The sequence below is a fragment of the Ceratotherium simum genome, chromosome 10, assembly GCF_057802395.1.
Source record: "Ceratotherium simum simum isolate JZ-2026a chromosome 10, ASM5780239v1, whole genome shotgun sequence".
Classification (NCBI taxonomy): Eukaryota; Metazoa; Chordata; class Mammalia; order Perissodactyla; family Rhinocerotidae; genus Ceratotherium; species Ceratotherium simum.
Window position 1 is genome coordinate 32,853,443 of NC_141909.1, and position 23,792 is coordinate 32,877,234.

The 23,792-nt window shown below is 34.3% G+C and overlaps 1 protein-coding gene across 2 annotated transcripts in view; it reads right to left on the minus strand.

The window, feature by feature from the left end:
- Positions 1 to 23,792, minus strand: part of UCHL3 (ubiquitin C-terminal hydrolase L3) — a 53,093-nt gene that overhangs the window by 18,378 nt on the left and 10,923 nt on the right. For both annotated transcript variants that reach the window (XM_014781796.2, XM_004423082.3), the window contains exons 4-6: positions 21,240 to 21,396; positions 20,777 to 20,862; positions 18,910 to 18,957 (exon numbers count right to left, since the gene is read on the minus strand). In XM_014781796.2, the coding sequence (XP_014637282.1) occupies positions 18,910 to 18,957; positions 20,777 to 20,862; positions 21,240 to 21,396 (291 nt within the window). The remainder of the gene's footprint in view (positions 1 to 18,909; positions 18,958 to 20,776; positions 20,863 to 21,239; positions 21,397 to 23,792) is intronic.

The following is a 23,792-nucleotide window of genomic DNA, read 5'->3' on the forward strand; positions in this document are numbered from 1 at the left end:
GCTAGGACTTCCCTACAATAATGATTTCATTGATTTTCACTTTTGTCTTTATTATTTCTTCCTTCTGCTTGCTTTGGGTTTAATTTGCACTTCTTTAGCTACCTTAAGGTAAAAACTTAGGTCATTGACTTGAAGCCTTTTTTCTTTTCTACTGTAAGCATTTAATGTTACAGATTTTTCTCTAGTCCCTGCTGTAGCTGCAACTTGTAAATTCTGATACATTATTAAACTTTCCACTCAATTCAAAATGTTTTCTAATATCCTTTGTGACTTCCTCATGATCCATGAGCTATTTAGAAGTCTGCTGTTTAATTTCTAAATATTTGGGGATTTTCCAGATATGTTTTCTGTCATTGATGTCTAATTTAATTCCATTATGATTAGAAACATTCTTTGTATGATTTAAATTTTTAAAAATTTTAAGGTTTATTTTCTGACCCAGAACATGGTATATCCTGGTGAATATCCCACGTGCACTTCAAAAGACATTTGACTGTTGTTGGATAGAGTTTTCTACAAATGTTAATAAGGCCAAGTTGTCTGATAATGTTGTTCAAGTCTTGTATGTTCTTACTAATTTTCTGTGTCTACTTGTTCTACCAATTACCGAGAGTAGTGTTGAAATCTCCGACAATTGTAGATTTGTCTACTTCTCCCTTTAGTTTTATCAGTGTTTGCTCCATATATTTAGAGACTCTATTTTTAGCTACATACACAAACTTATATGTACGCTATGTTTTCTTGGTAAACTGACCTCTTTAACCCTATGTAACTGTCACTGGTAATGTTCCTTGTTCTGAAGTATACTTCATCTAATGTTAATATAGTTATTCTGGCTTTCTTTTGATTGGTGTTTGCATTGTATACCTTTTCCCATTCTTTTAATTATAATCTTTCCATGTCTTTATATTTAAAGTGACTTTCTTGTAGACAGCATATAATCGAGTCTTGCTTTTTAACCAGTGTGATAATCTTTCTTTCAATTTGTGTTTACATTTAGACCATTTTCATTTTATTAATTTCATTTAATTATTAACATACTTGTATTAAAATCTATTATCTTGCCAGTTCTCTATTTTTTCTATCTGTTCTTCGTTCCTTTTCTTCCTTTCTTTGGATTATTTCTATGATTCCATTTTATCTGTACAATTCTTATTGTTTATACTTCTTTTTGCCTTTTCAGTAATTGTCCTAGGATTTACAATATATATGCTTAGTCACAGTATACCATCAAATAATATTACACCACTTCACATGTAGTGTAAGAACCTTATAGCAGTACTATCCCAATTTCTTCCTCCCATCCTTTGTACTACTGTTATACATTTTATTTTTATATATTCTATAAATTTATAATACATGGTTACTACTTTTTATTTAGACAGTCAATTATCTTTTAGAGCAATTTCAAAAAGAAGAAAATTTATATTTACCTTCACTCGTTCCACTTCCAGTGCTCTCCAATTTTGTGTGTAGATCCAGATTGTAGTGCAGATGAGCTAGTAATGAATTCCCTCAGTTTTTGTTTGTCTCAGAGTCTTTATGTCTCCTTTATTTTTGAAAGATATTTTTGTTCCATCAAATTCTTTCAGCACTTTAAAAGTATTGTTCCACTGTTCTGGCTTGCATAATTTCTAATGAGAAGTATACGCTGTAATACTTTGTTGCTCTGTATCTAATGTGTCTTTTCCTCCGGCTGCCTTGAACATTTTCTATTTATCTTTGGTTTCCAGCAGTTTGAATACTATATATGTGTGCGTGTGTGTGTGTTTTTTGGAGGGTAGTATTCTCTGAGATTCTGGAAGCTGTGGTTGCACATCTTTAATTATTTTTTGCAAAACAGTTGGCCATTAGTTGTTCGTATATTTTTCCTGTTGTATGCCCACTCCTCACCCCCACCTCTCTCTTCCTTCTGGGATTCTACTTTCACGTATTAGATTATTTGAAATTACCCCACAGCTCTTGGATGCTCTGGATTTTTTTTTTTGTTTTTTTCCCCCATGATTTTTTATTTTTGTGATTCAGTTTAGGTAAATTTCTAGTGATTTATCTTCACATTTACTGATTCTGTTCTCAACTTTGTTGAGTCTACTGGTGAACCCATTAAAGGCATTCTTCATCTCTAGTACCATGTTTTTCATGATGAGCATTTCCACTTGATTCGTTCTTATAGTTTCCAATTCTCTATTGATATTCCCCATCTGTTAGTACATATTGCTCACCTTTCCTACTTGAGCCTTTAACATATTAATCATCGTTATTTTAAATTACATCTGACAATTCCAACATCTGGATCATATCTGAGTCTGATTCTGTTAATTGCTTTGTCTCATGATGATGTGTTGTTTTTTACTTGTTTTCTTCTTTGTCCTATAATTTTTGTTTAAAAGCCACACATCTTGTGTAGGAGCATAGAGACTGAGATAAATGGTATTTATGCCTGGGAACTGGCATGCTGCTTCTTCTGCTAGGCCTTTAGTGGGTGGAGTTGAGTAAATCTAGTTAGGAGTTGTGCTATTGGGGTTTTGTTTTTTGCTATGGTTACCCTCAGCAACTCACTGGCTTAAAATTCGTCTCTCATTACCTTGTGTTTAGGGTAGGAGCTGGGTTGCTGGATGCTTTCTTTTTCAATGTTCTTGTTCCACTCATAGTTTTAGGCTTTTGCTCAGACCTTATGCCTCAGAGAAGGTCTCTCTTCATGTTCTTGACCCACCCCACTCTTTTGACACTTGTTTACTGATGCTTGCTGGTCTAATGGTGGGAAGGTGGAGGCATTCTCTGTTAATCTGGTTCAGCCTCCATCATAGGTAGGCTGTTTGTCCTTGGATACCAAGGACAAGGCTTTCTAAGGGATCCTTCTCTCCTCCATTGATTTCTCTCATAGAAGTTTCCTGCCTCTCTCCCACAGGGGTGGTTTTTATCTGTTCCCTTCCCCAGGAAAGGTTTTCTGTCTCGGTGTCTTTAGCTTTTGTTCTATAGGGGAGAAGAATGCAGGCCTGGTGCCTTTTCCAAAGTAGAAGCTGCTCCATTCCCCTGAGGTCTGCACCTTAAGGCTCTCTTTGGCCTTGTCTCCAGTCTATCTCATAAGCATTCAGTGAAGTCTGTGGATAGTGGATGTGAGCTCCCCTTTTGGGGCTGCTTACAGGGATTTTACAGTCTCATGCTAGCCTACACTTCGCCTTTAGCAATTTGTTAAAATTTTTAGCATTTTGCTTTTTACAAAAGGAATCATATTCTTCATGCTGTTTTTTTCATTATCTATATATTTTGGGCACATATCCACTTCAATAAGTATACAACTACATTATTTTTCACGCAACAGATTAATCTTTAAATACATGTACCATAAATACACTTTGTATCTTTAGGTTTCTAGTTTTCTACAATTATAAGCTATGCTATAGTGAATATGTTCATACAAGTATCTTTACACGTTCATCAGTCAACCATAATAATAGCTAACATTCAGTGCTTACTACTGCATACCAAATGTTCTAAACTATAGATACCATAGATCCTCACAGTAATCCTATAAGGTAGAAATTATGATCATTTCTATTTAAAGATGAAGATATAATTTTTGCCCAAACATATATCTATCAGATTATCTACAGGTGATTTTAGCCTCCTTTTTGCTCATCATGTTTTCCAATGTAAACTTATATAAGAGAAAGGAACAAAAAAAGAAAGGATAAGTTCAAAAGTGCACCCTGCTGAATGAGTTCCATACATCAAGGTTCATGTGTGTATATGTGTGTGTCTTTATCTGGCAGTTGTTCTATAACATAAAAAATAGCACGGTACATTACTATATTAAAACTGTTTTACTTGTAACTACCTTGTAAAGCTCTTAGGCAGAGAAATCTTTTATCCCCTATCTTATTGCCCGAGTGCCAGCATATTAAGAATTGCTTTTAATAAGTAAATGAATATGTTGAGATGATAAACATTAGAACCAATCATTCTAAATTTTTATTCTAGTCATATTTGTTCCTACCTCATAATGCTAAATGAACACAATATATACATATTTTCTCCAATTGTACAATTTGTAGAGATAATTCATAATATAGACGTAACAGTGTATATCATATATATTTTCAATTCCAATGAAAGTTCATATAATTCAGGAAAAGATTTTCTAGGAATATCATTTCAAGAGATGAAAGGACTTTGATATGAAGTCTGCTATTATGGAATGTTAAAATTCCTAGGATTTCTTCTTAGAATTACAAAGATTAAAGACACATACACCAAACTTTAAAACTTGCATAGTATTAGCTGTCAATGCAATTGCTTAAGTAACTAAGTTAGCCTTGCTTTCAAATATGAAAATTTAAATTATGAGCTGAATCTTGAGACTAAATATCCAATTTTTCATATTCTTTTCCATACTAATTGGAAAAGATCAAACATCTATAGTTTATTCTTGAGTCTTTTAGAAGAGTCTTAATAAGGAGTTCACTTTTTATAGTGTCTGAATAAAGAACTCACTTCCTCAGTTTTTTAGTTCTGGTAGAGGAATTCAAAATTACTAAAAATTATGTATTTCATTAAAATTATTAACAACATCAATGTTTGCCAGGACATTAACACTGAACCTGTACGCCTTTGCTTACTGTGTGGGTACTGCAACAGTACAATGTGACTTTATATACACTTTACATGTAATATACCCATATCTTCATTGTAGTTCAGAAAAAACCTAGAATAGGCTTTTTAGAAACGCTAGGAATTTTAAAAGCAGATTAAACATTTTGCTCTTCAGAAAGAACTCTAAGGAAACTAACAAATTATTTTTGCATGAAGGAATTAGGTATAGACATTCATTCTAAGAGATTTTTAAGCATTCTGATTCTGACTTAAATCCTCTCACAGTTAAAAAAAAAATACAGAGTGAGCTATGTGGATATAGTCCATAAACATCAGGACAGTGTTGGGGTTTTTTAGAAGCACAGAGACTTAGCTGATTTGCCCAAAGCCATATAACTAGCGACTGTCAAAGCCAGAGGCAGAACCCATGACTCCTGGCTCCAATTTCAGTGTTTTCCTTACACACAAAGCCACCCACTCATCAACTGTCAACTAATTTAACTGATTCATAGAGGCAAATCTATGACTATCTCCATATGAATTCCCCAAACACAATTCAAATCTTTATATTTTTCAAACTTATAACTAACTCAGGAAAAAAACAAAAAAACCAAATACCCAGGTCCTAAAAGGCCAAATCACTTTTCCTTCACAGTTAACGTGCACGTCACTTTGTATATGAAAAAAAGAGTCAACCACTCTTTAAACTGTTTAATACTAACCAAAAAACTAGAAATGCCATGAAGGCTAAAAAGAAATGATTCAAACCTTTAATAAAAAGATTGGGGGAGTTTGTCTGTCTAAAAAGCCAAATTACTTTTCCTTCAGTTAATATACACGTCTCTGTGTGTATGAAAAATGAAGAGATTATTCTTTAAACTATTTAATAACCAAAGAATTAGAAATGCTGTAAAGGCTAAAGAGATACAGACCTTTTAAAAAGGGGGCAAAGGGTCAGCCTAAAAGTATTTCATTAAGACATCAAGAGTTTGGTAGGTTTCATAAGTGCTTAAATCTAAATTATTCTAAAATGCTAAAATAAAGTAGGTAGATTTTGGCTCACACTGGAAATATTTTCTCATTTAAATGAGCATCCTGTTATTAAGAAAAATATCATTATAACCATGTAATTTCCTGAACATAAAGGGATCATTAGCTGGTAGACACTTAAAATAATTACTGTTTTCCAAAATACACATAACACGATTACCAAAAGACTGTGGTTGGTTTATGGGTAAGATTTTATGTGTATCATAAGGAAAAATCTACTACTGAATAAGAGCTAACTTAGATATAAGGACAACGAAGGACAAAGTATTCAGCACAACCCTGAATAGTCATTTGTAATTCATTACATATTTGCATTAAATTAATAGCCATGTCTAACTTTGCTTTTAGGACAAATTTCGAATTTTAAAAACCTCACTTTCTTTATTTTTGTTTGTTTCAGCAATTTTGATTTTCTATACATTTTGTTGCCTCGAGAGCACGGGCAGTACTGACTAGCTGTTTGACTTTGGACAAGTCAGTAACTTCTTAGTCTTCCAGTCTATAAAATGGGGTAATATCTATCTTAAAGAATTGAGAAGATTAGAGTAGGGTACATACAGTGCTTAGTATAATACCCACCACATAAGATGTATTCAGTAAATGGTAACCATCATTATAATAAGATAAAAGACATACTTTCAAAAGCAGTGAGAATCAAGATGAGAATATTTGGAAACTCATAAGCACCTCAATTTCCATTGTATTCACCCATAAATGACAGTTAAGAGTAGTCAAGATTGACACTATAGCACCCAAAAATGATGCCCAGTGTTTCCAGCAACCCCAAGTATCTCATAGTGAGAATCTTTTGGCTTGAGTATCTACAATATTTGTGGATCTCTAGTACAGAACAACGTGTACTTTCTTCACAATATCTTCTCCCCTTTAAAGGGTAGAAATAGAAATAAAATACTGAAAAGAATGAAATTCAACTTTCTAAAAGAATTTTAGCTTCTCATTACCTTATCATTAGAAATCATGATTCCTTTTATTGACCTATTGATAGAATATGCACTTGATCAAGTCAACTAAATTTATTTCCAGAATGTGGCATGTTCCTTTAGACTTTAGAAATACCACTGAGTCTAAAAAACAGCACACAGAAAGGAAAAGAATTAGGAACTTCTCTAGGCTGCCAAAAGCTATGAAAAGAAGTAAAATTATAAATGTGTATGCATACATGTATAAGGACACGTGTGTGCACATGTATGGGAACATATACACGTAAGTAAAACTTTAAAAATATAAAATCAAAATTATAAATTAATTCTAAATGGATTTCTGTAGATTTTCAAGTAAATTTCCAGTACAATATACTGGATTACACTAAATTTAAGGTTCAAATTTGAAATAGGAAAGTAAAACCAGATTCATGCAAAAGATGCAAACTTTCCTACAGAGTATCCATGTTCAGCTGGCAAAGAAGTCAAAGTGAAACATGGGCTAGATATCAAAATACACAAAATACCACTACACAATCTATGGAAAATCTGGATAATGGCAAATTTCTTCATTTTGCTTACCTAACAAATCAAGATGCCCACAGATTTCAAGATATTCTTGAAAGATTTTTTTCTCCTATTGTTTAACAATTATGTTTTCTCACTTCCATTTACAATTCTTCATGTCAGAAATCACTATTAATATAATGACGTATATCTCTACATGTTACATTAAACTCAAGCTTACCATTGTTAAGCCGGCCAAAGTAAGTCCAAAAATTCTCTTTTTTACAATTTGAGAGTAGCCCCAAATAAGATTCTCATTTACTACAAATAAAATAATCTTAAATCCTAACATAACCCTCTGTTTTGGAAAGTTGTGGTTTAAAACAAAACAGACAGAAAACCCACCATCCCCAAACACAACCTCAAATCTATTTTTATTGCTGAAGACATTTTTAGATAGAAGGGTTACATCTAGTCATATCTAGAAGAGTAAACTGATATTGGGGAGAAAAAACAAACAAAAGAAGAAGAAGCTGAAGAAAGAAAGAATTTAAAAAACTATTTGACCCATTCTAGGACAAAACACTTGTTAACCTAAAAAAGGGAAAAAAAGTGTAAACAGGACGGAGTAGTAACCAAATTCTTAGCCTTTCCACAACTAATTTAATCAATTTATACATCATTTGTTTTTTAGTAATATTAGATAAAGAATAACCGATTACATGCATGGAGACACAGTCAGTGCTTAAAAATAGAGGAACAAAAATAACCATTTAAATAATATTTTCCCCACTATAACTAATCTTAATTTATACTCCCTCCTTCAAACTCAGCTCTCCCATTCAACTCATCACACACTCTTTAAACATGCCTCTATTCAGGGAATGAGATGTAGGAGAAATGATAACAATAAAAAAAGATAGAAGAGAGACAGAGGCAAAAGAGTAAGGAGCTAGGGATAGAAGTTCCAGAACATTTCTCAATTTTAAGAATGAAATAAAATGAAGTTGCTCAAAAAAGATTTATCTTAAGTCTTACTGGAATGGAATAAAGAAAATGGAATATGGAAAGTAAATTAAAAAAAAAGATCAGAAAGTTGCAATTTCAAATTTCTTGACAAAACTGGACTATACAGCTTAAAATGCGTGATACTTTTCATCAGAGTCTCATTTACTGTTTCCATCTGATTGTTCCAAGATAATCAGGAACTTCAATTGTACAACATATAAGAAGTTTCTTCCTAATACCTTCAGTTCTTTCAAAGTCAAGGAAAGAAGAAAATAAATCCCTAAAGAAGGAAAATAAATGTGAGTAATCTTAAATCTTAATTCTAACATAATCAAAATAACTGAAAACTATACTTCAGAGTATAATGAAGCCATGCAAACTATATCTATGTACCTAATGAAGGTGAAATTTGACACTATGTTCCTCCCACTGACAGTCTGCATTGATTGGGCCAAAAAAGCCAACCAGATATACATATACACACACACTTTATCTTTAATTGTGTACTTGAAATCAGAATTTACCCATTGTTTACCCACTAGTCAAACAAACTTCCTTATAGGACAACACTAACCAAAATAGATTACATATTTCATTGTAAAATACAGGCATGTGTTGCTTAACAACGGGGATACATTCTAAGAAATGTGTCGTTAGGCAATTTCGTTGTTGTGTGACCACCAGAGTATACTTACACAAACCTAGATGGTATAGCCTACTACACATCTAGGCTATATGGTACTAATCTTATGGGACTACTGTCGTATATGCGGTCCATTGTTGACCAAATCGTCCTTATGCGGCACATGACTGTAACTACAACTTAATTTCATGATTTAAATTCATTTCATAAACTTTCACAAAAGATCTTTGAATGATCATTAGCAATCAAACATTATTTCCCTCTATCAAACAAGCCAAAATTTAAAAATAGAATTCAACACTGGCAAGGGCTACTTTTGAGGCTCTCTCCACTGAAGTAAGAGATCCTTGAAGACACGAAGTATGTATGATTCATCCTTTTATATACAGCTCCTAGCACAGTACCTGACACAGTAGGTGCTCAAACATGTTACTTGGTTGATCAAATGAAAGAAAGACAATTTCACATTCTGTAACAAAAACGTTGGAAATGTTCATCCCTTTGACTCAAGGTAATTTTACCTACAAGAAACTATCTTAAAGAAAGAACCTTGAATGAATAAATGGATAAACAAAGATACTCAATGAAGTTATATTTTTAACTTGAAAAACTGAAAACAATCTAAACATCAAAAGTTAAGGAAACTGGAAAGTAAGTTATGGTTCATTCACATGAGAGTATACAGCTAAGAAGAATTATTTATGAAGAGGTTTTAATGACACAAGAAAATGCTCATGAAAAAATGTTAAGAAAATAATTCCCACAAAATTGTTTGATCTCAACCATTTTAAAAATGAATTAAAAAAACATTTGAAGTAAATAAACATAAATGCTAAAAGCATTTTTTGCTGTATTTTCCATACTGGCATATTTATTTAAAAATATAAATAAAACCACCGTGCCAGTTTCTATTATTTTTCATTATTACTATAAATTTGCATGGAGGGTCCTGAGCAGTATAATGAATTTATTCTTTTGTAAAAAGTTAAAAAAAACAATAAATCATCAGGAGATCTCTACTCATATCTGGGCTGGCTCCTAGATTATTTTGGATAAATCACAAACTTAATTGCTTTTTAGATAAGTATTAATGAAATAAAAGTAGAGTCTGAAGGCAAATAAGATATGCTTTTGGATTTTTTTTTTCTTGCCTTCATATTTGACTTGCAGATTGCTTCCATTATTCTATCACTGATATTTGTTCATAATTTTAAAAACACATAATTTAATTTCCTCATATCCCATTGTTGTTCTATCTTCTTAAGTGAAAAATGAAAGCAATAACTTTCAGTATAGGTTAATGAAGTGTAAGTGAGGTGGAGTCACTGTCCAAATTTCTGGATTAGCCAAAGTCTATGGAACAAACATGGTGAGATGGGAAAAAACATACAAATAAACAATTACTTTACAGCTGCATGCTACAGCCAATCTTCTAAAAAGACTACTGTATTTTGGTGGCTCAATTTACTAATTTCTCATTTAGTCTACAAATTTCTGCATGCAACAAGGCTCCTGCCTACTTCATTCCCATGAAAATGTTCTGTCGGAGAGCATCAATGACGCCAGTGAAAACTGCCATTACTGCTGCACTGTTATTACTGGCTCCTCTTCCTCTAACCACTCCATTAACACCTACATGCCCCAGGGATTTACTGGGGTCCACCACTCTTCTCTCCCTCTACAGAAATCTCAAGGTTCTAACTACTACCCAAATACAAACGACTCCAGATATCTCCCCAGAGCTTTAGACTCCATATCCAACTTCTACACAGATGACCCATAAACTCACCTTAAACTCAATATGCTGAACACTAAACACACCATCTTTGGCGGCTCCTCATTGTCTATAAAATCCAAGCTGCCCCTTGATCTGGCTTCACCCTATTACTTCAGCTTCATCTCCTGCCATTCATATTCATTTTTCTGAATGCCTAGTAAAATAAAATTACCACCTAATATTTATTGAAGGTCCATTAAATGCCAGGCACTATTCTAAGCACTTTATATGATTAACTCATTAATCTTCACAGCAATCTCATAAGGCAGATGCTATCATCTTCATTATATGCTGAGGAAAGTATCTTGCCTAAGCTACTAAACAATGGAGTCAGCGTACAAACCTACATCCTGTGCTCCTTACTTTTATACTAGGTAATTTCTCATAAATGCCTATATGTGCTAAGCGCTGTCCTGGGGATTCAAGGTGAATGCGACAAAAAGGGCCCATGCCCTCATGGGACTCATAGTCTTGTAAACAAACAAAAAAAGAAAAAACATAGATTATTAAAAAGTGCCAGGAAGAACAGGATTTTATGACAGAAAATTCACAGAGATGGACCTACTTAACAGCGATGAAAGCCTCTCTGAAAATGACTTTTTTTTTTTTTGATAATTTTATTTATTTATTTATTTTTCCCCCCAAGCCCCAGTAGATAGTTGTCCTTCTAGTTGCTGTACGTGGGACGCAGCCTCAGCATGGCCGGAGAAGCGGTGCATTGGTGCATGCCCGGGATCCAAACCCGCGCCGCCAGCAGCGGAGCGCACGCGCACCCAACCACTAAGCCACGGGGCCGGCTCTGAAGATGACTTTTAAGGTGAGACCTAAAGAATGAGAAGGTACCAACTATGCAAAGAGGAGAGGTATATCTGGAAGAGCACTGGGTCGTTAGAAAGCACAAAGATGGTGTTATGGACTGAACTGTCTTCCCCTCAAATTCATATGCTGAAGTCCTAATCCCCAGTGTGACTGTATTTGGAGAGAGGGCTTTTCAAGAGGTATTTAAGGTAAAATGACGTCATTAAGGATGGGTCCCTAATCTGATAGGACTGGTGTCCTTATACGAAGAGGAAGAGACACCAGAAATTTCTCTCCCCCTCCGCGTGCACAAAGAGGAAAGGCCACCTGAGGACACAGTGAGAAGGCACCTGTCTACAAATCAGGAGGGGAGGTCTCACCAGAAGTCAACCGTTATGGCACTGTGATATTGAATTCTAGCCTCCAAAACTGTGAAAAAATAAATGTCTGTTATTTAAGTCTCCCAGTCTGTGGTATTTTGTTATGGCAGCCCAAGCAGACTAATACAAATGGAAAAGACCTAGGTGTTTTATAGGAACTGACAAAAACCAGTGTGCTAGAATATAGAGAGCAATGGAGACAATAATATGTCAAAGACTCTTAAGCCCATGGATGGTAGATGAACTGGAAATGAGATGATCACAACAACAGTCCCTGGTGCAGGAGTTTGTAGCTGGTTGATACTGGATTGGAAATGTATGGTATGGGTTTTGTTCTCTCAGTGACTGGGAATCACTAACATATAGTGACTTGAATATAATAATCTATATTCCACCCTGAAATGTACAAAACAGCCACACATAACAAAGAATTGAACCCTTTCCAAAATGCTAAGAGTGCCCTATTGAAGAACAATGGCTAATGGGTATCTTTTGTTTACTCAGGGGACTACAGAAAACCAAGTATTTGTACTTCTTACACCACAAAGGATAGTTCTGAGTTAATTCTGGTGAATTAATAAATATGCATTGTGCCTATGTGCAAGGAACGGTGCTATACACTGTGGAGCTTGCCCAAATGAATCAGACACTAATCCTAGGTCTAAGAGCCACCGTAGGGAAGATATGACACCACATTTCACCAAATCTAAGGCACCACTGGTTATAAGATTTATCATTTTATGTATCACTAAGATGAGAATACCACAACGTAAATTATGACATCGACTGCTAGGATACACCCTAATTTCAGAGCTGTTAAAATGTGAAAAAATATACATCTTAAATAAATGGAAAAGAATATGAAAATAAATAGCTAAAATGCAATGAGTAGGAGTCATATAAAAGAGTCCATAGAAGGGATGGACTGCTTCATGTAAAACGTGGTATTTAAGAAACTCTTTAAGGATGGGTCGAATGAGGAAGAGCAGAGATTGAGGGAAGGAATATTTTTAGAAAGAGGGAATTGCAAGAGGTAAAGCATAGCAACAGTAAAGTGAGGGATATTTAAAGAGAAAACGCTGGTGAAAAGTTAGAAAGACAAGGGTTAGGAAAACCTTGAATACAGCTAGGCTAAAGAGGCCGAAATTTATTGCATATGCTTGGGGAATGGTTCTTAGACACTTTATTTCACCCCAATAAACTTTAGGGCTATAATATATATCAAAAATATGGTTCACTCTAGCAGTGATTCTCAACTATGGGAGATGCAAAAGGAGCAGAAGAGATTAATTCTTGTGGGAGTACAGTTTGAAAAAGCCATCCAGAAAATCTTAACTTCTACCGCGACCTCACCTTGAGAATCACTGCCTTCTATGCACTTAGGGAACCCCTAGAAAACTTGGAGTAGCCAAATGATTCAGGTTACATTTCAGGAAAGGTACTCCAGCAGAACTGTGTAAAAATGAATGAGCATTAGAATAAAGATTAAAGACTGAGAATCTACATAAGAAGCTGATCTTCCAGGCAAGAAGTTAAACAAATTCAGATTAGTGACAGTGAGGAAAATGTATGGTGGGACTATTATAAGAAACAAGGGGAAAAAAAAAAGAGAAGAAAAAGTTTAAGACAGAAGATAAACTCAAACAAGGACAAGTGCATTCTAAAGTATCGGTAGTCATTCAGGTGACGTCTAACAGGCATCTGAGAGTAGAAAAAAATGAGAGTTTAGCTCTGGGAAAAAGAGATATGAACATCAACTAAAATGAGATATTAAAGTCATAATTTGGAAAAAATGCCAAAAAAGAGGCAAGAGAAGGTATCGCAAAGACAATTTCTTTTAAAGTAAACATGTATTAAAGCATTTAATTGCTTTATTATAAATAATTGTTTTCATATTTTACAATAATCTCATGCTGATCATCATCATCACTGCCAATTTTAACACCATAAATTTATAAACACAAAAGCAAAGTGTAGTGAAGATCAAGAAAGTGCTCAGGATCATACAGAGCACTTCAAAAAACCGCATTTCATTAATTTCCAATCTGCTGTTAAAGCGACTTAGACATGCCAGGGTGTGTGTGTGTGTGTGTGTGTGTGCGTGTGTGCGCGTGTGTGTGTGTAAACTTAGTCAAAAAAGCTATAGTCCACACCTTTGAAAGCAGAACCTGAGAACAACCATGAAGGTACGATATAGGGAGAATTAAATTCCTAAATGGTTTTATTATAAAAATTCACAGTGATCCAGTTCAATCTTTGAAAAACTGCAGTTATGTCATAGCATCCAATTGTTTCCTCCTTAAAAAAACTTTTTTGAAGACAGTGGGAATATTTAAGATCAATATATTTTTTTGTGTGTGTGTGTTTTTGTTTGTTTTTTGTTTTTTTAAATTTTTTGTTTATTGCAGTAACATTGGTTTATAACATTGTAAAAACTTCAGGTGTACATCATTGTACTTCTATTTCTGCATAGATTACATCATGTTCACCACCAAAATACTAATTACAACCCATCACAACACACATGTACCGAATTATCCCTTTCACCCTCCTCCCTCCCCCCTTCCCCTCTGGTAACCACCAATCCAATCTCTGTCCCTATGTGTTTGTTTATTGTTGTTATTATCTACTACTTAATGAAGGAAATCATACGGTATTTGACCTTCTCCCTCTGACTTATTACACTTTGCATTATACCCTCAATGTCCATCCATGATGTCACAAATGGCTGGATTTCATCGTTTCTTATGGCTGAGTAGTATTCCATTGTGTATATATACCACAGCTTCTTTATCCATTCGTCCCTTGACGGGCACTTAGGTTGCTTCCAAGTCGTGGCTATTGTGAATAACGCTGCAATGAACACAGGGGTGCATGTACCTTTACAAATTGGTGTTTTCAAGTTCTTTGGATAAATACCCAGCAGTGGGATGGCTGGATCATATGGTAGTTCTAGCCTTGATTTTTTGAGGAATCTCCATACTGTTTTCCATAGTGGCTGCACCAGTTTGCACTCCCACCAGCAGTGTATGAGAGTTCCCTTCTCTCCACATCCTCTCCAACACATGTTGTTTCCTGTCTTGTTAATTATAGCCATTCTGACGTGTGTGAGGTGATATCTCATTGTAGTTTTGATTTGCATTTCCCTGATAGTTAATGATGTTGAACATCTTTTCATGTGTCTGTTGGCCATCTGTATATCTTCTTTGGAGAAATGTCTGTTCAGGTCCTTTGCCCATTTTTTAATTGGGTTGGTAGTTTTTTTGTTGGTAAGATGCATGAGTTCTTTATATATTTTGGAGATTAAGCCCTTATCAGAAGTATGGTTTGCAAATATCTTCTCCCAATTGTTAGGTTGTCTTTTCGTTTTGTTGATGGTTTCCTTTGCTGTGCAGAAGCTTTTTAGTTTGATGTAGTCCCATTTGTTTATTTTTCTATTGTTTCTCTTGCCTGGCCAGGCGTGGTGTTTGAAAAGATGTTGCTAAGCCCGATGTCGAAGAGCATACTGCCTACGTTTTCTTCTAGAAGTTTCACAGTTTCAGGTCTTACATTCAAGTCTTTAATCCATTTGAAGTTAATTTTTGTGTATGGTGTAAGGTAAGGGTCTACTTTCATTTTTGCATATGGCTATCCAGTTTTCCCAACACCATTTGTTGAAGAGACTTTCTTTTCCCCATTGTATGTTCTTGGCTCCTTTGTCAAAGATTAGCTGTCCATAGATGTGTGGGTTTATTTCTGGGCTTTCGATTCTATTCCATTGATCTGTGTGTCTGTTTTTCTGCCAGTACCATGCTGTTTTGGTTACTACAGCTTTGTAGTATATTTTGAAATCAGGGAGTGTGATACCTCCAGCTTTGTTCTTTTTTCTCAGGATTCCTTTAGCTATTCGGGGTCTTTTGTTGTTCCATATAAATTTTAGGATTCTTTGTTCTATTTCTGTGAGAAATGTTGTTGGAACTTTGATAGGGATTGCATTGAATCTATAGATGGCTTTAGGAAGTATGGACATCTTAACTATGTTAATTCTTCCAATCCAAGAGCACGGAATATCTTTCCATTTCTTTGTGTCTTCTTCAATTTCTTTCAGAAATGTTTTATAGTTTTCGGTGTACAGATCTTTCACCTCTTTGGTTAAGTTTATTCCTAGGTATTTTATTCTTTTTGTTGCAATTGTAAATGGGATGGTATTCTTAATTTCTCTTTCTGCTACTTCGTTGTTAGTGTACAGAAATGCAACTGATTTTTCTATGTTGATTTTGTATCCTGCAACTTTACCATATTCGTTTATTACTTCTAAAAGTTTTCTGGTGGATTCTTTGGGGTTTTCTATATATAAAATCATGTCATCTGCAAATAGTGACAGTTTCACTTCTTCCTTTCCAATTTGGATCTCTTTTCTTTCTTTCTCTTGCCTGATTGCTCTGGCTAGGACTTCCAGTACTATGTTAAATAGGAGTGGTGACAGTGGGCATCCTTGTCTGGTTCCTGTTCTTAGAGGGATGGCTTTCAGTTTTTCACCATCGAGGATGATATTAGCTGTGGGTTTCTCATATATGGTCTTTATTATGTTGAGGTACTTTCCTTCTATACCCATTTTATTCAGAGTTTTTATCATAAATGGATGCTGTATCTTGTCAAATGCTTTCTCTGCATCTATTGAGATGATCATGTGATTTTTATTCTTCATTTTATTAATGTGGTGTATTACGTTGATTGATTTGCGAATGTTAAACCATCCCTGCATCCCTGGAATAAATCCCACTTGATCATGGTGTATAACCTTTTAATGTATCGTTGTATGCAATTTGCTAGTATTTTATTGAGGATTTTTGCATCGATGTTCGTCAGTGATATTGGCCCGTAATTTTCTTTTTTTGTGTTGTCCTTGTCTGGTTTTGGTATCAGGGTAATGTCAGCTTCGTAGAATGAGTTAGGGAGCTTCCCCCCCTCCTCAATTTTTTGGAAGAGTTTGAGAAGGATAGGTATTAAGTCTTCTTTGAATGTTTGGTAGAATTCACCAGGGAAGCTGTCTGGTCCTGGACTTTTATTTTTGGGGAGGTTTGTGATTACTGTTTCGATCTCCTTACTGGCGATTGGTCTATTCAAATTCTCCACTGCTTCTTGATCCAGTTTTGGAAGGTTGTATGATTCTAAGAATTTGTCCATTTCTTCCAGATTGTCGAATTGGTTGGCATATAGCTTTTCATAGTATTCTCTTATAATCTTTTGTATTTCTGAGGTGTCTGTTGTAACCTCTCCTCTTTCATTTCTGATTTTACTTATTTGTGCCTTCTCTCTTTTTTTCTTGGTGAGTCTAGCTAAAGGTTTGTCAATTTTGTTGATCTTTTCAAAGAACCAGCTCTTGGTTTTATTAATTTTTTCTATTGTTTTTTTGGTCTCTATTTCATTTATTTCTGCTCTGATTTTTATTATTTCCCTTCTTCTACTGATTTTGGGCTTTGTTTGTTCTTTTTCCAGTTCCTTCAGGTGCATTGTTAGATTGTTTATTTGAGATTTTTCTTGTTTGTTGAGATAGGCCTGTATCGCTATAAACTTCCCTCTTAGAACTGCTTTTGCTGTATCCCATAAATTCTGGCATGTCGTATTTTCATTTTCATTTGTCTCCAGGTATTTTTTGATTTCTTCTTTGATTTCTTCATTAACCCAGTCGTTGTTCAGTAGCATTTTGTTTAATCTCCACGTATTTGTGGCTTTTCTGATTTTCTTCCTATAGTTGATTTCTAGTTTCATACTGTTGTGGTCAGAAAAGATGCTTGGTATTATTTCAATCTTCTTAAATTTATGGAGACTTGTTTTGTGGCCTAATATGTGATCAATCCTGGAGAATGTTCCATGTGCCTTTGAAAAGAACGTGTATTCTTCGGTTTTTGGATGGAATGCTCTGTATATATCTACTAGGTCCATCTGTTCTAGTGTGTCGTTTAAGGCTAATGTTTCCTTATTGATCTTCTGTTTGGATGATCTATCCGTTGGTGTAAGTGGAGTGTTAAAGTCCCCTACTATTATTGTGTTACTGTCTATTTCTGTTTTTATGTCTGTTAATAATTGCTTTATATATTTAGGTGCACCTACATTGGGTGCGTAGATATTTACAAGTGTTATATCCTCTTGTTGGATTGTTCCCTTGATCATTATGTAATGCCCTTCTTTGTCTCTTTTTACAGTTTTTGTTTGAAAGTCTATTTTGTCTGATATGAGTACTGCTACCCCAGCTTTCTTTTCATTGCCATTTGCGTGGAGTATCTTTTTCCATCCCTTCACTTTCAGTTTGTGAGTGTCTTTAGGTCTGAAGTGTGTCTCTTGTATGCAGCATATATATGGGTCTTGTTTTTTTATCCAGTCAGCCACCCTATGCCTTTTAATTGGAGCATTTAGTCCATTGACGTTTAAAGTAGCTATTGAAGATCAATATTTTTAAGTCAGGTATTTTTTTCAAGTATTTTTAAAGCATAAAGGCAATGTCATCTTCGTACATGAAAAATATGGTTTCAAGTCACACATGAGATAAGAAAGAAGAAAATCTATAATTCTCTGGTGTTTAACACTTAAATGTGTTATAAATACATCAAACAACTTTAATTAAATTCTATTCATTTTGACTGAAAACCTTCTGACAAACCTCCCCCAGGGTGGGAGAGGGAGGTCTGAAGGGAAGGAAAAGAAGAAATGGAAGGAGGGAATGAGGGAAACCAAAAGAATGAAAAAAGAGGTAAGAGAAGGAGAGGAGAGGTGACCTAGCTGAAGAACTAGCTAACAGAGTAAAGATTATCACGGTGCCCCCAGAACAGATTTACTGAGCAAAGAGAATGACGCAGTTTTCCGAAGCAGAATGTGAGAAGAGTCACAGAGGCTATCGACCTGTAGGTGCAGGTATTTTTTCTCAAAATACTTGCAAGTCAAAGGAATCTGATAGGGAAGACGCAGGCCACTTATTAGCCAAAGCAAACAGCACACAATCTGTAAATGCGTGTGCTGTCTAAATGATTAGAGAAACTGAGATGGCCGATACCAAAGTGTGGGTTAACAGTTTGTCAAAACATGTTCTCGTGCTACTTCATGACCACTTTCACATAAGCAAATTCCCTCAAAAGAAAAAAAAAGTCCAAGTAATTTTCTAAAACTATATGTCCTATAACAACACAATGGTTAAATTTACACACAGGAAAAAAAGTTTTGAAAAATGTGAAATACCTCAGTCTGACCTTCATGGGCACTGGTCTCATGAGTAACTCGAATAGCCTGTAATAAGAATACAAGATATTAATAGGAAAAAAAAGACTATATTCAACTTTTTAAATGAAAACAACAATGCTAAATTTTAACATCTAAAGCTTTGTTAAGAAACAACAAATTGGAGGAAATTTAAGGACAATTTAATACTAAATATTTAAGAATGATTTCTGAGCAACCAAATGAATTGCTATACTTTCCAATCCACAAATCTCTGAAGACTCAGGAAACTGAATTTCTGATTATTTGTAATTTCCAGGTGTACCTGGGAGTCATTTAATTGTTAGAGCTAACATTTAATGCTTTATTCAGCTGACACTAGAATAAAGTATGCATCTCACAGATAGAGACTGAAGAAGCTTATCTCATCTGCTTCTCCAGGTTACATGCTCCTCAGCAGCTCTGGCTATATTAATGCTTAATCATGCAGCTTCAGTCAGCAGTTTAGAAATGTGGAGCAAAAAGCATGCAATTATCAGAAGTTAGGGATTTTAGTTTCCTGAATTAAAAAAAAAAAGCTCTTATAATACCTACTATTAGCAAGGATGAATAGAAATGGGCAAAGTAGTAAATTACGGGTCAAAGTACAACCTTTATGAACAGCAATTTGACAATAAGTATCAAAGCCTTAAAAACATGCAAAGTGTTTGATCCAGCAATTTCTCTGCTAGGAGTTTACATATTTACATATAAATGTACATAATTATACACAATTACAGATATTTGCAAAGATTTAGCTACAATGATATACCTGGCAGCATTTTTTTAAATAAGTAAAAAAGAGGGAAAAACATTATATTTCTGATAATAAGTTATTGGTTAAATAAAATATTACACAATGGAAAGCTATGCAGCCATTAAATGATGATGTCAAATATATACTTACTGGTATGTAATATGTTTGTGATAAGTTAAGTGAAAAAGCAAGTTATAAAACAATATTACAGTGTGATCAAATTTTTGTTTTAAAAAACTGTGTATATACGTATATGCTCCTTACAAAAAATATTAATGGTGGCTACCTCTCATTGGTGGGATTACTGGTGACTTTTATGTTGTTTATTTTTATGTAAAATAAAGATGCCTTATGAGATCTGAAGATTTTAAAAAGAAAAAAAAATTTAAATAAAGTATATTAGAATGCTAAAACAATATAATCAAATTACTGGGCACAAATTCTGCATAAGGCATTGTTCTCGCCAAATAATTTGTACACTATGTTCCTTCTAATTTCAAAGAACTTACAATCTTCTTAAAAACGTTATTACAAGGTAAAAAGCCTCCAAAAGAAAAATAGATTTCAAAAATAAAAATATTTAAATACCATTCTAAAGCAATTCTATGAAACGGTACAATCATTTAAAACTAGATTATGTAGGCTGTGTCTTCACACATGCAAAAATATTATTACACTGATGAAATAGCTAGAGTATGGTCTCATATCTACTTTTAAACCTTTCTTTTTTTCCATTGGCCTTCAGCCTTGTTCCAAATTCCCAGGGAAAGACACACAGGGTATTGCCAGGTATATATTTATTATAAGAAAGGAATGGTAAGAAATAGTTAATCAAAAGACATTTTATAAATTTGTAAATCAAATTGCTTTTTTTCTCTCATTCAGCTCTGGACATAGGAAAAAAGTGGCAACTTATCAACATTTATGGATATTTCAGATGTCACCTTAAACGTACAAAAGACCATTTTTAATGGACAAGATCAAATTCATAATTGCTCAAAACTACAGTTTCAAGACAAACCTCCAAACAGAACCTACAACTTCACAAAACTTTGCCCACATATGAGATCAAGAGAGAAACAAGGTACTGACGTCATAGTTCTCCAGGTATCGGGCTCGTTCTTCAGGGCTCATTGACACAGACTCCTCCAGGAATTTTTTCAAGGTTGATCCAGATTCTGAGAATATTAAAGAAGATAAAAATTGAAAAAACTTGATATCTCAAAGAGACCGATATATGAAAATACTAGAAGTATGCTAACTATTTTTTAGATAAAACTCTTTCACTGGTAAGTTAGAAATATAAAAATATTGTGATAAATGATAGGGCTTAGGTTATTTATTTGTTTGTTAAACCTCTGTTTATCAACAGTATAAAAGAATGTAAAGGATTAATATTCCTTCTAACAGTATATACATTTCCAATATAAATAAGAGAAGGGAGGAAAATGCTTTATATAATACTTTGAAAGAAAGAACTAGAGCACCACCTACTGCTCAATAAGTTAACTTATAACTTAAGGGGGGAAAATAGCAGTCATGAAAAATTATTTACCAAAGTGCATCTTGTCTTTATTGTTGGCAATAGCATGGATCAGTCCAATTGTTCCACAGGCATTGCTGATTGTTTGCTTCATGAAATATACTGATGACGTAACATCTTGTCCCTGAGATTTTATTTTTTCCTCCTCTTCTGTTCTGAATACTTCATACTATTAAAAAAAGTCAATAGTCTATATGTGAAAATAATACATTAAACAGGACTCAAATGTAAAACTAGAAACATTCTAAATATCCATCAATGAGGGTGTGATGGATATTTAGATAACATATGATGGCATATCTTAATGGAATACTATAAAGCATTTTAAAAAGAATAAAGTAGGGCCGGCCCAGGGGCGCAAGTGGTTAACTGCGCACACTCTGCTGCGGCGGCCCGGGGTCCACTGGTTCGGATCCCAGGCACGCACCGACGCACCGCTTGTTAAGCCATGCTGTGGCGGCGTCCCATATAAAGTGGAGGAAGATGGGCATGGATGTTAGCCCAGGGCCAGTCTTCCTCAGCAAAAAGAGGAGGATTGGCAGATGTTAGCTCAGGGCTGATCTTCCTCATACAAAAAAAGAATAAAGTAGATTTACATATTCTGACTTAGAAATCTGTCCATGCTTACAGAATAGTTATAGGTCAGTATATACTAATATGATTCTCATTTATGTTTTTAAAATATTTATATATGCATTGAAAAGTCTGAAAGGGTATACAAAAACTTAACAGAGGTTATCTCTGGGACAAAAGATTACGGGAGGATTTTTACTTTCTATTTTTTACATTTCTATATTGTTAAATCACACTATGTTAACAAAATTCACACTGTATTTATAAGCGTACGATATCTTGATAACAAACATTCACCCTTATTTATAATAACTGTTTGTAAAAACAATACGGTACAATAGCGAATGTCCAAAGTGTGGGCTCTACATCTGACTGCCCGAGCCCTCATCCTGGCTTTGCCATTATTAGCTGTGTGACTGGCAAATTACTTAATGTCTCTGTACCTCATTTTCCCAATTGTAAAAAGGGGTTAAAAATAATAAAGAGGTTAAAAAATGAATGAGAAGGAGGAGAGGGAGAGTAGAAAGATGATTTTATTGTTTTGTTGATTGTTTTCCCATAATTTTCAGATTCCAATAGAGTAGGGAGTCAGCAAACTACAGCCCGCAGGCCAAATCTGGCCAACTGCCTGTTTTCATAAGTAAAGTTTTATTTTTGTATTGTCTATGGCTGTTTTCATGCTAGGGGGCCAGGTTGAATAGTTGTAACAGAGACTGTAAGGCCTGTAAGGTTGAAAATATTTACCATCTGACCTTTTACAGAAAATGTTTGCTCATCCCTGCAATAAAGGAAACAAATGATGTCTACAGAAAATCCATAATTAAGAAACTGCTTCTAACAAATGTATCTATGCCCTAAAAAATAATTTGTATGAATGCGCTTCTAAATCAAATTTTTAAGAAACATTTGCAGAATAAATTCCTAATCATTAATTCATCCATATAAGTTCAACTGATAAAAACTGAAAGGTTCAATACAGTAAGGTCTTACGGTGAAATGTTTATACAGTTCTACAGTTTAGTTGTTTAATATCAATGTTCCTTGCTAACAAAGGAAAATGAGATTTGATAGACTCTCAAAATTCAATATTTAGAAAAAAATCCTGAAATGACACAGAGCAAGGAAAAAAGGAAAAGTAATTACGGCAGACCCAAGTGAAAACACATGGTCAAGAGACAACAAAAAGAAAGAAAGAAATTTACAGCCTCTTCAGGTATGATTCACTGGCTGGTAAGCACTACTATAAACTACACATTTAAAACACTGTAATTGACCTTATTTAAAGGGTAATAAAGAATGCATGACAGTTCTTTTTCTTTTAGTATGCTTAAGCCATTTGCAACTACATAATCAGTTTCTAAATTAGAACACAGAAGACTAAAACACTTGGTATCTCCTACAATATCCACTAGACATCCTTCAAGTGACTTTAATATGTCACTTATGAGCTGAAATGGGGATCTACCAAATTGTAAGAGACATCCAAAAAGTGGCAGATTCCACTATATTCTCTACTTATATAAGTAAGTATAAATACTTATACAAATACTTTAGAATTGTGTTCTTTCTAGCAATAGGCACAATGAGCTTTTTAGTACTGATGATCCACTAAATGAAGAAGTCCCTTATTGATAAGGATAACATGTCTTTTTTTAATATTGATGACCCACTAAATGAAGGAGATCAAATCCCATTTATTCTTTAAAAAAAAAAAAGTAGGTCATAAAAATCAATGGTTTGGGAAATTTCCAATTTACACCATAAACTCACATTTGTATCATAACAACTAAGAAAGCCCAAGCTTTAAGCAGCTGATTTTTTTCCATGTTTTTCCTGCTTCTTACAATTTGGGTCCCAGGATACCTATCTATTGGCTTATTTTAGTAATCAAAAAAAGCGAAAATAACACTGGACTAAAAGAGAGTAAACTTAAAAGCTTGTCGTTCCTCAAATTTCAGAATAATCACAACCTCACCACTAAAAGTTGGAGTT